At 49.3% G+C, this 13,347-nt stretch overlaps 1 protein-coding gene and 1 pseudogene across 1 annotated transcript in view; both read right to left on the bottom strand.

The window, feature by feature from the left end:
• Gas6 (growth arrest specific 6) overlaps nt 1-1,163 on the bottom strand; it is a 30,415-nt gene extending 29,252 nt beyond the window's left edge. Inside the window, 2 exon segments of the mRNA NM_057100.2 lie at nt 550-716; nt 955-1,163. Coding sequence (NP_476441.2) covers nt 550-716; nt 955-1,033 — 246 coding nt within the window. The 5' untranslated portion in view covers nt 1,034-1,163.
• Nucleotides 1,164-2,462: 1,299 nt separating this feature from the next.
• Nucleotides 2,463-5,132, bottom strand: LOC134482529 (small ubiquitin-related modifier 2-like; annotated as a pseudogene).
• Nucleotides 5,133-13,347: the final 8,215 nt, after the last annotated feature.

The raw sequence follows: 13,347 nt of genomic DNA, 5'->3' as shown, positions 1-13,347 counted from the left end.
AATTCCTCTTTCTGGAAAACCCTGGGTCCCTCCGGAGAAGACCAAAGGGGAGCCCCACCCCTCACCTCCAATCCAATTTAGGGACTAGCAACCTTAGGAAGGCTTTGAGTTTCAAATCACTACGGATCCCCCATCCCCACTCCCACCCCCACTGGTGCTTTCTTTTCTGGGGTAGGGGAAGGTTTAGTTGAAACAAGTCCTCGGAAGGGCTTCCTTCAGACTCTACTGAAGGGATCTCAGCGGATCCCACTCTAGGGCACGCCTTCCGCTCCTGAAAAGCAGAGGACCTGGGGGGTCGTCTGAGGAACCGGGGCTCAAGAATGGAGAAGTGCAAGGGGGTGGGAACAAGGCTCGGTGTCTACGAGTTCTGGGGTGCGCGTGGTGGCGCGGTCCACACCAGGACCCTTAAACCTCCGGAAAGGGATGTTTGGGATTCCACAGTCCCCGTGTCTCTGGACCTGCACAGGGTGGAAGTCGGAATTTGTGACACCCAAAAGTATGTGTTCTGGGACGCACAGGCCCCACCCCGAGACCTTGGCGCCCGCTCACCGTCTCGGGGTCGTTCTCGAACACCTCTCTAGCCTCCTCCTTGCTGCACACCTCCTCCACGCACTCCCGTTCCAGGTGGCCCTGCTTGGCCTCCTCGAAGACTTGGTAGGCGCGGCGCTGCCTGGGCCGCAGGAACTGCGCCGCCTCACGCGCCCGCAACAGCACAGCTGCAGAAAGAAGGGTGTGCAGTCAACCTGTACCCACTCGGGGCTGGAATGCTGGGGTCGGGGATTCCGAGGACCATGATGCCTGTGTGTCTGGGATGCTCCGGGTCCGTGGTGCCTAGAGGGCCGGGTCCAGGATGCCAGGGTGTCTGGGGTACCCGGCACGAGGATGCTGTGCCGGGGTGCAGGCCTGGAGCCCACACTAGGGGGTGGTGGGGTTTGGGGCCCCTGCGGTACTCACTGTGCGAAGACTCGGAGGCCAGCAGGAGCAGCAGAAGCGCAGTGCCCAGGGCGGCGGTGGGCCCGGGCGGTGGCGGCATGGCGAGGCCCGGGCCGGGAGCCCGGGAGCGTGCGGTCAAAGCACCCGAGAAACTGAAGCGAACCGCGGACGCCGCGGGACACGGGCTCCGGTCATTCTGGCCAAGCGGCGGTGAAGGTCACATCTCGGCGGCGGCAGCGCCGCACCCGGCGCTCGCTGCGGTTCTGGGCCGTGGAGGAGGCAGCGGGCGAAGGCGGGGCGTGGGGCAGGCGGGGCGGGGCCTAGGCCGAGTGGGGCGGGGCCTTTGGGGCGGGGCCGAGTTGAGTGAGGCAAGGCTGGCTGGCTGGCTGGTTCGACTCTAGTATCTTCAAAATTTCACTGCCATCATGACCTAGAATGCGGTAAAATGAAAGGAGAACAAGATCTGGCATCCTTCCCAGATACAAGTTGACTGTTTTCTACCCTCCTCTGCAGACATCGTTTTTGGAATCTTCAGTCTTGGGCGCAGTTTAAAAAAGATGTGACATCCACTAAGGAAACAATAACTGAGGCCACACCCAGTGGCATGGAGGTCCACAGTGCAAGATGTTATTCCCTCTGAAATCTGATTTCCACACCAGAGCCTGAAAGCTGCATTGTGTGCTTCCCAGTACCAAAACTTCCTGGCTCCTGTCTCAGAATTCTTTGCAAAGTCATAGGCAAACACACACACACACACACACACACACACACACACACACACACACACACACACCTTGCAGACCAATCGCAGGATGCAGATATGCAGCAGCCAGCTAAACCCCAATAGGGGAACTGCTCCCGAGACATCCTCACCTCAACATTTTGACAGAAAAGGATAAGGAGTCACCCCCTGTTCTGGGTGAGTGCAACCCAGATTCTTGGGAGCAAACAAGGTCATAACTGGTGGAATTCTTCTTTAGGGTCATTCGTTTGAAGGTGGGGCTAACAAATATGTTAATTTCAGAGAACTGAATGCCATGGGAATAGTCTTGAAAGGGAATTAAAAGTTGGATAAGCCATCTGTGCCTGCTTCCAAACCAGAATCATGGCACTCCCAGGAAACCAAGCCAAAAGCTTCAGAAGCCAGAGAGCACCCCAAATTTCCTAAGGCTGCCCCAGGCCTACAAACACCATGCACTTGGGAACAATATTGGCTGTATTAATTTTCTGCTCTTTTTTTTTTCCTTTTCTATTTTTCAGAGCTGGGGACCGAACCCAGGCCCTTGCACTTGCTAGGCAAGCACTCTACCACTGAGCTGAATCCCCAAGCCCTTTTCTGCTCTTTCTTAAGAGCCAATGCTGGTTTCAGAAGTGTGGTTGGCTATTCATGAACACTCACTGTAAATCAAATAGAGGCCACCATTTCCTGGGGGTCTAAGGAATGGGCATGGAGGTCAAGTGGTTTGCACATCTGCAGCTGCTGCCTTTGCACCTGTGGAAGTGCAGAGAAGAGATGCTTTCTCAAGTTACATGAACGCCCCCCTCCCCTCCAGGCTTCTCTGGCTTTTATTTATTATATGTAAGTACACTGTAGCTGTCTTCAGACACACCAGAAGAGGGCATCAGATCCCATTATGGATGGTTGTGAGCCACCATGTGGTTGCTGGGATTTGAACTCAGGACCTCTGCAAGAGCAGTCAGTGCTGCAGTCAGTGCCCTTAACCGCTGAGCCACCTCTCCCTACGGTGTGGTTATGACTCAGATGAGAAAAGTCAGCACCACCTCAACTAGATGGAGTCGTCTAGGTCCTCCGTCTCCCTTATCCCCCTTCCCAGTGCACTCTTTCAGCTGAGCACCCAGTAAAGATGCCTCACATTATCTAGACCTTCTGTTTAGTAAAGTGCATCCTCCTGGGTTTGACTTAGGAAACGGAGAGAGGAGGAAGCGAATGTGTGGGAGAAGTGGAAGACTGGATGGAGGTCACTGTAACCGAGTCATCAGCACAAACAACCAACCAACAAAACAATCAAATAATCCCTTTCTAAGGCAGATGTGGGAAACCTGTGAGAAGCAGCCCGGGGACTGTTTCACATTTGATGTACCCTGAGATGGGAATGGTGAGGCTCAGCCCCACAGGGCAGGAGGTCGGAGCTGTCTACTGTGTCACTAACAATCTGGCTGTGAAAAGGAAAGCTGGTTGCTTCTCTTGTCAGGAAAGCTAGGGTGGGTTGTGGAGGTTGGGTAGAAGCATGATAACTAGACAGAACCAGTTCTGCGTGGTCTCCAAGGCCACTTCTCCATTTGAGCTGAGAAGCTCTTGTTCTTCTTTAAAAGTTGTCGTCCTGGGAACAAACAAATATTCAGTTTGGTTTCTGTGTGTGGCTCGATAGCCTTATCTATATAAGGAAATGCCTGTAAGATAGTTTTCAACATACCTGAGGCCTGCGTGTTTACCTGTGACACAACATTGATCTAAAGGGTGCCTGTCCCCTTTGCTAATTCTTCCTTCCCAATGTCCCTCCCATCCCCTGAGTTCCCATAGTCTAGAAAACAACTTCTGCTTCTACAGATTAACTCAAAATTTCTAGCATCATATATAAAACAAATCTATATTAACCACATTTTTTTTTTGCTTGGCCTTTCCACCAGCATATTTTCATTTTTCCTCAGTATATTCCCTTGTATGGCCATTAGAGAGTTGGGTTTTTTTTTTGTTTTTGTGTTTTTGTTTTGTTACAGATTTATGTATTTATTATGTATGGGTACACTGTAGCTGTCTTCAGACACACCAGAAGAGGGCATAGGATACTATTCCAGATGGTTGTGAGCCAACATTACAGATGTTGGTTGCTGGGATTTGAACTCAGGACCTCTGGAAAAGCAGTCAGTGCTCTTAACCACTGAGCCATCTCTCCAGCCCCAATTTTTTTTTTTAAATCAGACAATAGGCTGTAAACACGTATGGACCATTTATGCACAAACTATCACATGCTAACTGCTTTCATTTCTCTTGAACTCTCTTTTTTACTTTAATAAGAATTTTGTTTAAACAGTAAGCTTGACTTGAGGGGAAAGCTATCTAGGATCATTTTGTCCAAGAGCAGTTTACCCCTACTTAAAGACTGCATGTAGGGGTTGGGGATTTAGCTCAGCGGTAGAGCGCTTGCCTATCGAGCGCAAGGCCCTGGGTTCGGTCCCCAGCTCCGAAAAAAAAGAAAAAAAAGAAAAAAAAAAAAGACTGCATGTAACAACTATGTTCCAAAAAGTTATAAAGTTGTCCCTGGTTTTACGATGGTAGATGAAAAACATTAAAACTCTCCCACTGAACAAGGGACGCAAGAATTTTATGGAATTGGGTTCTTTTGTTAAAACGATGAGGAGAAAATAACTTAGTGGGATATAAGGAATGGAATGGGTGGGACGCTAATGGAGAAAGGGGGATGCTTTCACAGAACCAGTACTTTACCCCAGACCAGCCCCAACCGATGTCAACCAAAACAACATTGGCCACTTAGTTTAAAAAAGAAAAAACCCAGAGCAATGTTTTTGTGCACACACCAGCTACTTTAGGTGCCATAAAGGAATGGGGGCATGGAAATAAAGAATAGAGCAAACTGTGCTGTAGTAGCCAGGATGTGGCAGGACCAAATCTAAGCTTTCTAGTTGAGAGTGAGAGCTCTCGTGACTCTCGCGGCTCGCGTATCCCTCGAGGTATTTGGTCTGTAACAAAATTCTGGAGGGAAGTAACAGGTTCCCTTTTCCAGTAGACGCCTCCTGTCTGCTGCTGGAACACCCCAATCATCCCCTCATCCCCCATTTCCAACTCCGCAGGCTTGTCTGTTTCATTGACTGGTTGCCCATCACATCGGAATCTGATCGGCCTCGTTGACAAAACCTCATTAGTGGGTTTTCATGAGTTATACTACGTGCTGTCTGCCTCCTAACCTTCGACTGCCCCACGGAACCACGCTGCCCCACCACCTCCAAATTAATATGACCCTTGCCCTCAGTCTCGATTCCTTCCTCGAGTTTCTTGTCAGCCATGGTGAGCACCGGAGTCTCCTCAGCTGCCACTTCATAAAAGAGACGCCAGGTCTGTGCTGAAGGAGCACACAGGCAGCTGCAGAAGAGGCAGCTGGAAGGTTTTGAAACATTTTGGTTTTTCAGTGCGTGGGTGCGTGGGTGCGTGGGTGCGTGGGTGCGTGGGTGCGTGGGTGCGTGGGTGCGTGGGTGCGTGGGTGCGTGGGTGCGTGGGTGCGTGGGTGCGTGCGTGCGTGGGTGCGTGCGTGCGTGGGTGCGTGCGTGCGTGGGTGCGTGCGTAACCTGTAGGAATCTATCTCTCTCTTCTACTATGTGGCTCCCAGGAACTGAATTCAGATCCTTAGGCTTGGCTAGAACGCCTTGACATCCGAACCATTTTAACAGCCCATGCAAGTTTCTCCCTGGAAAACACCCAAGAGCGGAATAGCTGGTTCACGTGGCTGATACTCACTTAACTTTAAAGATTAGGGAAAACATTTTCCCAAAGTGATCGTCTTGTTCCACACATCACCAGCAGTGCATGGAGAATCCAGTTCCAGAGTTCAGCATCGCTTACCACAGTTAGGTGTTAGACATCTTAGCAGGTGCACAGGGATAGCTTATTGGTTAAAATCGCACTTCCCTAATAACTAATGGTTTTGGTTAGAGTTTAGTGTGCCCTTCGCCATCCAAGTATCTTCTCTGCTGAAGTGTATGTTTAAATCTCCTCCTCCCTCCCTCCTTCCTTCCTGTTTGAGATGTTTGCTTTTCCAATCGTTGTTTCAAGAATTCTTTAAATAGTCCAGATAAAAGTTCCTTATCAGATGTGTGGTTTGTAAATATTTATTTCCAGCCTGCACCTGGTGTTTTCAGTCTATCATAACTGTCTTTCAAAGGGCAGGCTTCTTAAGTTTGAGATCATTGCCTGGCTGACCTGGAACTCACTTCTGTAGACCAGGCTGTCCACCAATTTAGAAATCCACCTGCTTCTGCCTCCTGAGAGCTGGGATTAAAGACGTGTGCCACAGTTAACTAATGCCACACTTCTTTATGATAATAATTGAAGCCAGGTAATATGAATATTTAAATGTTCCCTTCTTCCTCAAAACTGTTAGTTCAGTCTGTTTTCTCATTTGCATACAGATTTTAGAACAGCTCTCCTAAAAAGATATGCTGAATTTTAATTGGGATTACGTTGAATCTATAAATTTTGGGGGTGGGGTGGGGAGAAGACACTTTGCAGTCTCCCCTCTCCTGACCTGCAGATGTGGTCAGCAACATTTCGCAGTGTTCACTGTCAGAAGTGGTGCATATTCAGTCAGAAGTAGTGCGTATTCAGCGAGACTCCCAGGTGTTTCAGCCGGTTTCAGTGGGTTTTAGTTCTAGTACAGGGTTTTATTAACCCTCCACCTTGTCTTTCGTGTGTGTGTGTGTGTGTGTGTGTGTGTGTGTGTGTACACACACCCCCTTTCTGGCATCATAGGTGTGTGCCACCCTGCCTAGCAGGGATTTCTAAAAATGAATAATTTTTATGTATGTGAATATTTTGCCTGCATGTATGTCTGTATACTGCTGTGTGCTTGGCGCCCATGGCTGCCAGCTACTGAGACGTCTAGAGGAATTGAACCGTGGTTCTTCCCTATGACTGACTATTGTTAACTACTTCATGGGAGCTCTGGACCCTGATATCCTGTCTTGTCTAGAGGCAAAAATCCCGTCACGTTTTTGTTTTTGTTTTTTCAGATTTACTTATTTGCTTTATGTAAGTACACTGTCTTCAGACACACCAGAAGTGGACACTGGATCCCATTACAGATGGTTGTGAGTCACGATGGGTTGTGGGAATTGAACTCAGGACCTCTGGAAGAACAGTTAGTAGGACTCTTAATCACTGAGACATCTCTCCAGCCCCCCAGTCATGTTTTAATGAATAACATTTCCCAGCCAGGTTTCTCAGCCTACTATAAAAATTAATTTAGTGTTTTACTAACCAGTAGATTTTAAGAGTAACTTTAAAAATAATTTTATTTTATTTATATGTATATGGGTGTTTTGTCTGCATCATGTAACTCTCTGTGTCACATGCATGTCTGGTGCCTAGGGAGGCCAGAGGAGAGCAGTAGATCTTTTAGAACTAGAATTATAGGCAGTTTTTAATCACCATGTGGGTATTGGGAATTGGTCCTGGGTCTTCGGAAAGAGCAGACAGTGCTCTTAACTTCTGAGCCATCTCTGCGGGCCCCTAACCGGTCGATTTCTTAAGGTACAGGGCAGAGCCACAGGGATGCAGGCTTAGATTTTTTTTAAACCTATTTTTAATATGGGTTCTCAAATGCTTCAAACTCCTTTCTAGCCCACCATCCGAGGGTGGGGGGAAAAGATAATAAATAGGACAATGGGATGTGGACCTGTTTAGAAGTAGTGCTTTGGGGTTAATTTCAATTTCTGTCAGCGCACCAGCAGTCCAGTTCAGTAGTGTCAGGATACCAAACACGAAGCAGCAATGGTGGCACAATTCACCAGAAACAGCCAGGCCTCTGCCAAATCAACACAAGGTAGTGGGAGCAACCAGAATCAGCCGGGACGCCAGGAGTTCTCTGCTGCGCTTCTCTCAGTGAAGCAGCAAAGATCACCAAGCATGAGAGACCAGCGAAGCATTGCAAAGCTAGCTATGGAAGCACCCTGTCTGTCACTGTGTCACTGTCCGCTGGGTCCTATTTATACTCCCTCCAAACATCACGTGTTCCTCCCACAGGCCCTGCCTCAGCAGAACACCACATGAGTCTGCATCATGTGACACAACCAGGCACTACCACCCCACACAGGGCTTATCCCCAGTGGGTAGGGCTCTCCCACGTCCCTCTATCTGTGTAATCAATGAGACTGTGTGTGTGCTTGACAGCACAAAGGCCGAGATAGAGGTGGGGGTACCCTGCCTATAGGAGGAGCTATCTACCTCTTCTGCCGCTATCTGTTTAGACTTTTGAAAGCCATTCTCCCTCTTCACACCCAAATCAATCTCCTTACGTGAAGAAAGCTGTAAGACACGTCCTTGCTTAGGGCGCCGTCTGATAATTAGAGGAGATAGCAGATATGAAGGAAGTCCTTGGTGTTCAGAGATGGGAGACATTATACCCACTGTCCTGTTGCAGTTAGGGCTCCTCACTGTCGGCACAGCCAACTCTAGACAGCCTCCAGGCTAGAAAAGGACCGGCAGCTCTCTGTTGGGGGAGGGTCTATGATCACCAGGTACTGGTCGGCCCAGGACAATGCCCTTATTGCATAGCACAGAAATAGGGCTATATAATGAATATGTATATCTTCAAATAATTCTATCCCATATTCTATCTTTAACCAAACTGACGGTGCCAATCGGTGGGGTCACCAGGACCAGGTTGGGGTAGTGTAGGTCATGAGGGTGGAGTTCCCGATGGGATCAATGTAGACGAGGAGACAGGAAACTTGACCTCCCCCTGCCACCATCACATGAGGACATACCAAAAAGTTCCCACTCTGAACCAGGTAGCTTCCAGACCCGATCTCCTGACTTTTTGATCTTGGACTTCCAGGCCCAAACCTGGACGTGACAGTCGAGCTGGATGGTCTGTGATAATTGGCACCAGTGATCCAAGCTTACTAAGAAAGCAGGAACCTGTGTCACAAGAAGGGCTGGCAGAGCTGGCTGGAGGAGGGTGGGCCTCCTCTAAGGACTAGCAGGTCTGGAGCCCAGGGAAAGGATGAAGCAAATCTGTGAAGGACAAATGCCAAGGTCTCCTTTTCTAGAGTTTGGAAGGGTGTGGTCAACGGACATGGACGTAATAAATAATGTCTCCTTGTGTTGGTCATTTCATCAAACCATTGTAAATAGAGGCCAGGGGTGACTTGGGAAGAGGCTTTCTGAAAATAATTGTGCCTTAGGTGGTCTCAGCCAGGAACAGAATTCAAACACAGATTGGCTGGGGCCAAGGCAGAGCGGCAGGCAGAACCCTTAGCCAAAGGCAGATCGATGGGTAGACAGCCTCAGGCAGGGACTCAGTCTAGGTGAGACACAGAACACATCTGATAGCTCAGGATGTGGTCCAGACTTCTGAAGTTCCTCAAAGCCAGATGTGCCTGCCTAGAGCTGCCTGAGACTTATCCAGGGCTGTACCTCCAACACAGAAACATTGGTTACAGCTTTCTGAGAGCAAGGGAGAGTTCAGACTAGTGCTTCTGCCCTCGTATAGGAAAAGTAGCCCCTCGGATATGGAAGGAGCTTTGTGTGTGGCTCCATGGGCAAGGGGCAGAAATAAGGTGTCCCGGCTGGTCTTTGGGGAGTACAGCTATGACTCATAGACTTTATGTTGCCTGTCTAATAAGACCTCCTGCACCCACATTACCAGGGAGAAGAAACTGGACTTTTGTGACATTCCACATGCTTACATCTGAATTCTTTTTTTTATAATGACCAAGTATTTCATCCCAATGAGTATGATTTCAAAAGACCCAGACAGCTCTGAGAGTAAGCTTTCCTTCCTGCAGAAAGAGATGTTGATAGAAACGAGGGCATGTTAGCCACAATAGAAGCACAGGGCCTAAGCCCCCAGTATCCCACAGAGACTCAAGGGAAATGGCCACAGCTCTCTAGGGCTGAGGTGGCTGGTGTGTCTCATCTTGGACTAAAGAGACCTAGTGATGAAGGAGATGGAGATGGTGGAGACTGCACCTGGCGGAGACTGCACCTGGTAGAGACTGCACATGGCGGAGACTGCACCTGGCGGAGACTGCACCTGGCGGAGACTGCATCTGGTGGAGACTGCACCTGGAGGAGACTGCACCACTCTCCTGCTGCATTGGACCTCAGAGGTCTTTGAAGACTCACCATGTAGGAAAGGAGATCGTCCATGGAGAAGACCAGGTGTGCTGTGTCACTCCCATGGTGAGATTTGGAGGTTTTTTGGTAAAAGCATGACAGAGTAGGGGTTCTGAGCTCTAACCTGGTGATCAAGGTCACTTGTGGGTCTGTGGGACAGGATCTCAGGTGACGGTGCTCTTGAATGGCCTAAAAGCCAGCTTTTTATCTATAGTTTGCCTAACAGGAATACAGGACAGAAGTACAAAGAATACACCCAGGCTCTGGCCTGGAGATCTCCCTCTGACCGGGAAGGGGAGGCTGGCAGCTGTGCTCAGCTCTGCCCTTGTGATCTGGAAGAAAGGGGCATCCACAGGCTGCGTGCTCAGGCCCTCGTCTTCTCTGCCCATGACCACGTGTTTATCATGTCATCTGTCCTCTGGGGAAGGACTCAGGGTGGCCAGCACAGTCATCGTGTGGGGCTGTGATGAGTCTAAAATGCCCTTCATGGCCAGCTTGAGGTCATCCTGGTTTGAACTGAGCCTGCAGTGACTAAGCCAGGCTGTCCAGTAAAGCCATGGGTTGTGAATGCTGGGGAAAATGTACACAGAGCTACCATAAGGAGAGCAGCCTGGCTGTGCTGGACATCTCCCAGTAGAGGCTGTGGTTTGCTGACGTCTCATGTTAAACTGATGAGCTTTGGTTTAGAAAAAGGAACCTAGCTCCATGCAGAGCCGGAAGAGATATGATTTGGAGCATATCCAAGGCATTTACAGCACCGGTACACGTCTCTGGAACTGACACAGCTGCTTTGGTGTAACAGTGTGCCTTTGTTTTTTTTTTTTAACCTTCTAGAATGGGCAGTCAACTGTAGGCTGCTCAAGGACAGCCCTGCTCTGTTAGCTAGACCTTGAGGACACAGGCTCTGGGTATGTCAATGTCCTGGGACAGCCAAGTGATCTGTTTAGTAGGGATATTTAAACAGTACAAATTTGTCCTGTCAATTCTGTAGCCTCAAAGTCTAAAGTCAAGATAAGCCACACGTCCCAGGAGGTCCCTTCTGTCTCTCCAGCTTCGTCCGTCCACAGGCCTCTGCATTCCTAGCTCCGCACTTAGGCTCTGCCTCTTTTTGTGTGAGATCTCTCCATGTGAGTCTGCCCCTGCCTCTCCTCTCCCTGAAGCAGCAGTTCTATGGGATCAGTGCCCACTGTACCCTAGTATAGTTCACTTTAAATTACATCCAAAAGGACCCTGCTGTGAGGTCTCTGCGTGAGGCAGAGAGGGTTAGCGTTAGTCACTCATGACTGGCAGGGCTAGGAAAGCCTTATGGGTAATGGTCCTCACCTTGCTTGCTTCAAAGTTGAGATCTATAACTGTGCTTCCTGGGGGTGGCTGGGATGGACCTGGATGGTCCTCTGGGAGCTATCACATGGAGCTGCTGTGCTGCGGTTGGCTTTTCCTTCTCGGGGACAAAAGTACAGGTTTATGATCCTCAGCTTGGCTCTCAGGCACCTAGCATGAACAGGTGTGGAAGGCGTGGCTGGACAAGGAAGGGGGCAGAGCTCAGACAGTGCTAGTTCCAGGGGTGATTTAAGGCACGAATGGCTGTTCCAGATTCACAAAAGGAATATTCGACCCAGATCACTGGCTCAGGCATAAAAGGGGTCCCCATCCTTCGATGGCATTGGATGTATAGAGACATGACCTGTACGATTATTTACTCTTGAGGGCAAACACCAAGCGACTCTTTACTGGAAAAGATCGGTGGATTAATGTGTAACTTCGAGTTAGCAAGTAGTTATAACAAGCATCAAGGGGAGCGAGGGCACCTGACAGGAGACAAACACCCTGGTGGGGCTGGGGACAGGGCTGTGCCTGCTTTCCCAGTCAGACAAGGGTGTCACTAGGTGAGAGGCCACTGCCCCTGTCACACAGACTTCTGGGGGGAACTTTTTAAAATGCTGGATGAGGTCTGTGTCCTTTGTGACAGAACTGTTAATTCCCAACATGAAGATACTATTCCATGATAAATTCCTTAGCTACAAATTCTGTTTTTAAATTTTATTTTTATGCGTATAGGTGTTTTATTTTTTTGTTGCTGTTGTTTTGTTTTGTTTTTGCATAGTTGTCCGTGTAGCGTGTATGTGTTTGGTGACCGTGGAGGTCAGAAGAAGCCATCAGATCCCCAGGAATTGGTCAAGAGGCCCAATGTGGGAGCTGAGACTCAGAACAGGGTCTTCTGGAAAAGTCATTAACCACTGAGTCAACTCTTCAAACCCAACCTCAAATTCTTGATATACAAATTTCAAAATGGGCTGACCTGCTTGGCGGACTCAATACAGGTATGCATGGAAATACCACTGGGGACCATTCTTCTCCCCACACGGTCCCTGTGCTGCATTTAATCTCCATGGAGAAGCAGGGGTTCCTGTTAAAGTTGGTATTGGAAGCTAAGAGCAGGTATGGAAAAGGCTGTGTCCAAAATCCAGCTTGACAAGTTAATTTGGTCACATTCTCAGGGTAAGTCAGCCAAGCCACCCCTGTCATCACTCTGCAAAGCACACATGGAACTCTCATTTCCAGGCAGGGTAGAAGCAAAGGCCATCTCTTCTAAGTTCCCTTACCCTCCGCCCTGGATGGGGCATGCATTCTCCCTTTGTAGAATTCCTTACTCTGAGGCTTTCCTCAGAGAAAGGTGGCTACAGTATCCTTGCATCCTTTAGAGTCAGACTGTCCCTTGTCCTCTTGACTCCTAAAATTTACAAAATGAAGGACACCGGAATGATATCATGGGTCTCGGTAGAAGCAGATCTGGTCAATAATGGACCTGGCCATCATGGAACCTGCCCATCAATCTTTTTGGTCCTTGAACAGCCAGCGTTTATCATCAGGGAGTGTGGCATGCAACTCGGATATAGTAGTGGTTTGTTCTAGACCTGGCACCCGTCCCTTCCTCCTGCTGCAGGGAGTTATGGCCAATACCTGGCTCTCACAAAGTCGAAGGGACAGGAGCTGTGGGCTGAACCTTGAGTCACAGGCTCACCCAACTTCTCCACTATGATCTGGGTGCTTATAGCCTCCAGCACTACTGAGCAGAGTCCCTAAAAATCAGCAGAGCAACAAGACAAGAGGGACTGGGTCAGGGTGACCATGTGGGATTGGCAATCTTGCAAAGAAGCAGAGGAATGAATCCCATATTTTCTGAAGTCACTGTGCTTGGCTTTTCTTGGTTACCGAGGTTTGTCATAGGCTAGAGAGGCTGCAGGATGGATCGTGGCAACCTCGACGTCCCCAGGACTCTCACTCCCATGTTACCTCCGATAGCCAGAGCTCCAGGACTGCCTCACTTGCTGGCCAGCTCAGGAGGGCACCTCAGCCTGCCCTTGGCCACCTGCCAGCCCTACCACGTGCTATCCTGACTCAGCAAGTCTGGCATTAGGCCATCCTGGACAGAGTGTGTGTGCGCGAGGTTATATTTGTCTGCCAGGGCTGCAGAATCAAGAGCTGAGTCCTGATGGAGGAGGCCTGAGATTTGGCTTCTCACTTATGTCTCTGAACTTGGA

This window comes from Rattus norvegicus, chromosome 16 (genome assembly GCF_036323735.1).
Source record: "Rattus norvegicus strain BN/NHsdMcwi chromosome 16, GRCr8, whole genome shotgun sequence".
NCBI classification, from domain to species: domain Eukaryota; kingdom Metazoa; phylum Chordata; class Mammalia; order Rodentia; family Muridae; genus Rattus; species Rattus norvegicus.
This window is presented reverse-complemented; position numbering and strand designations above follow the sequence as displayed.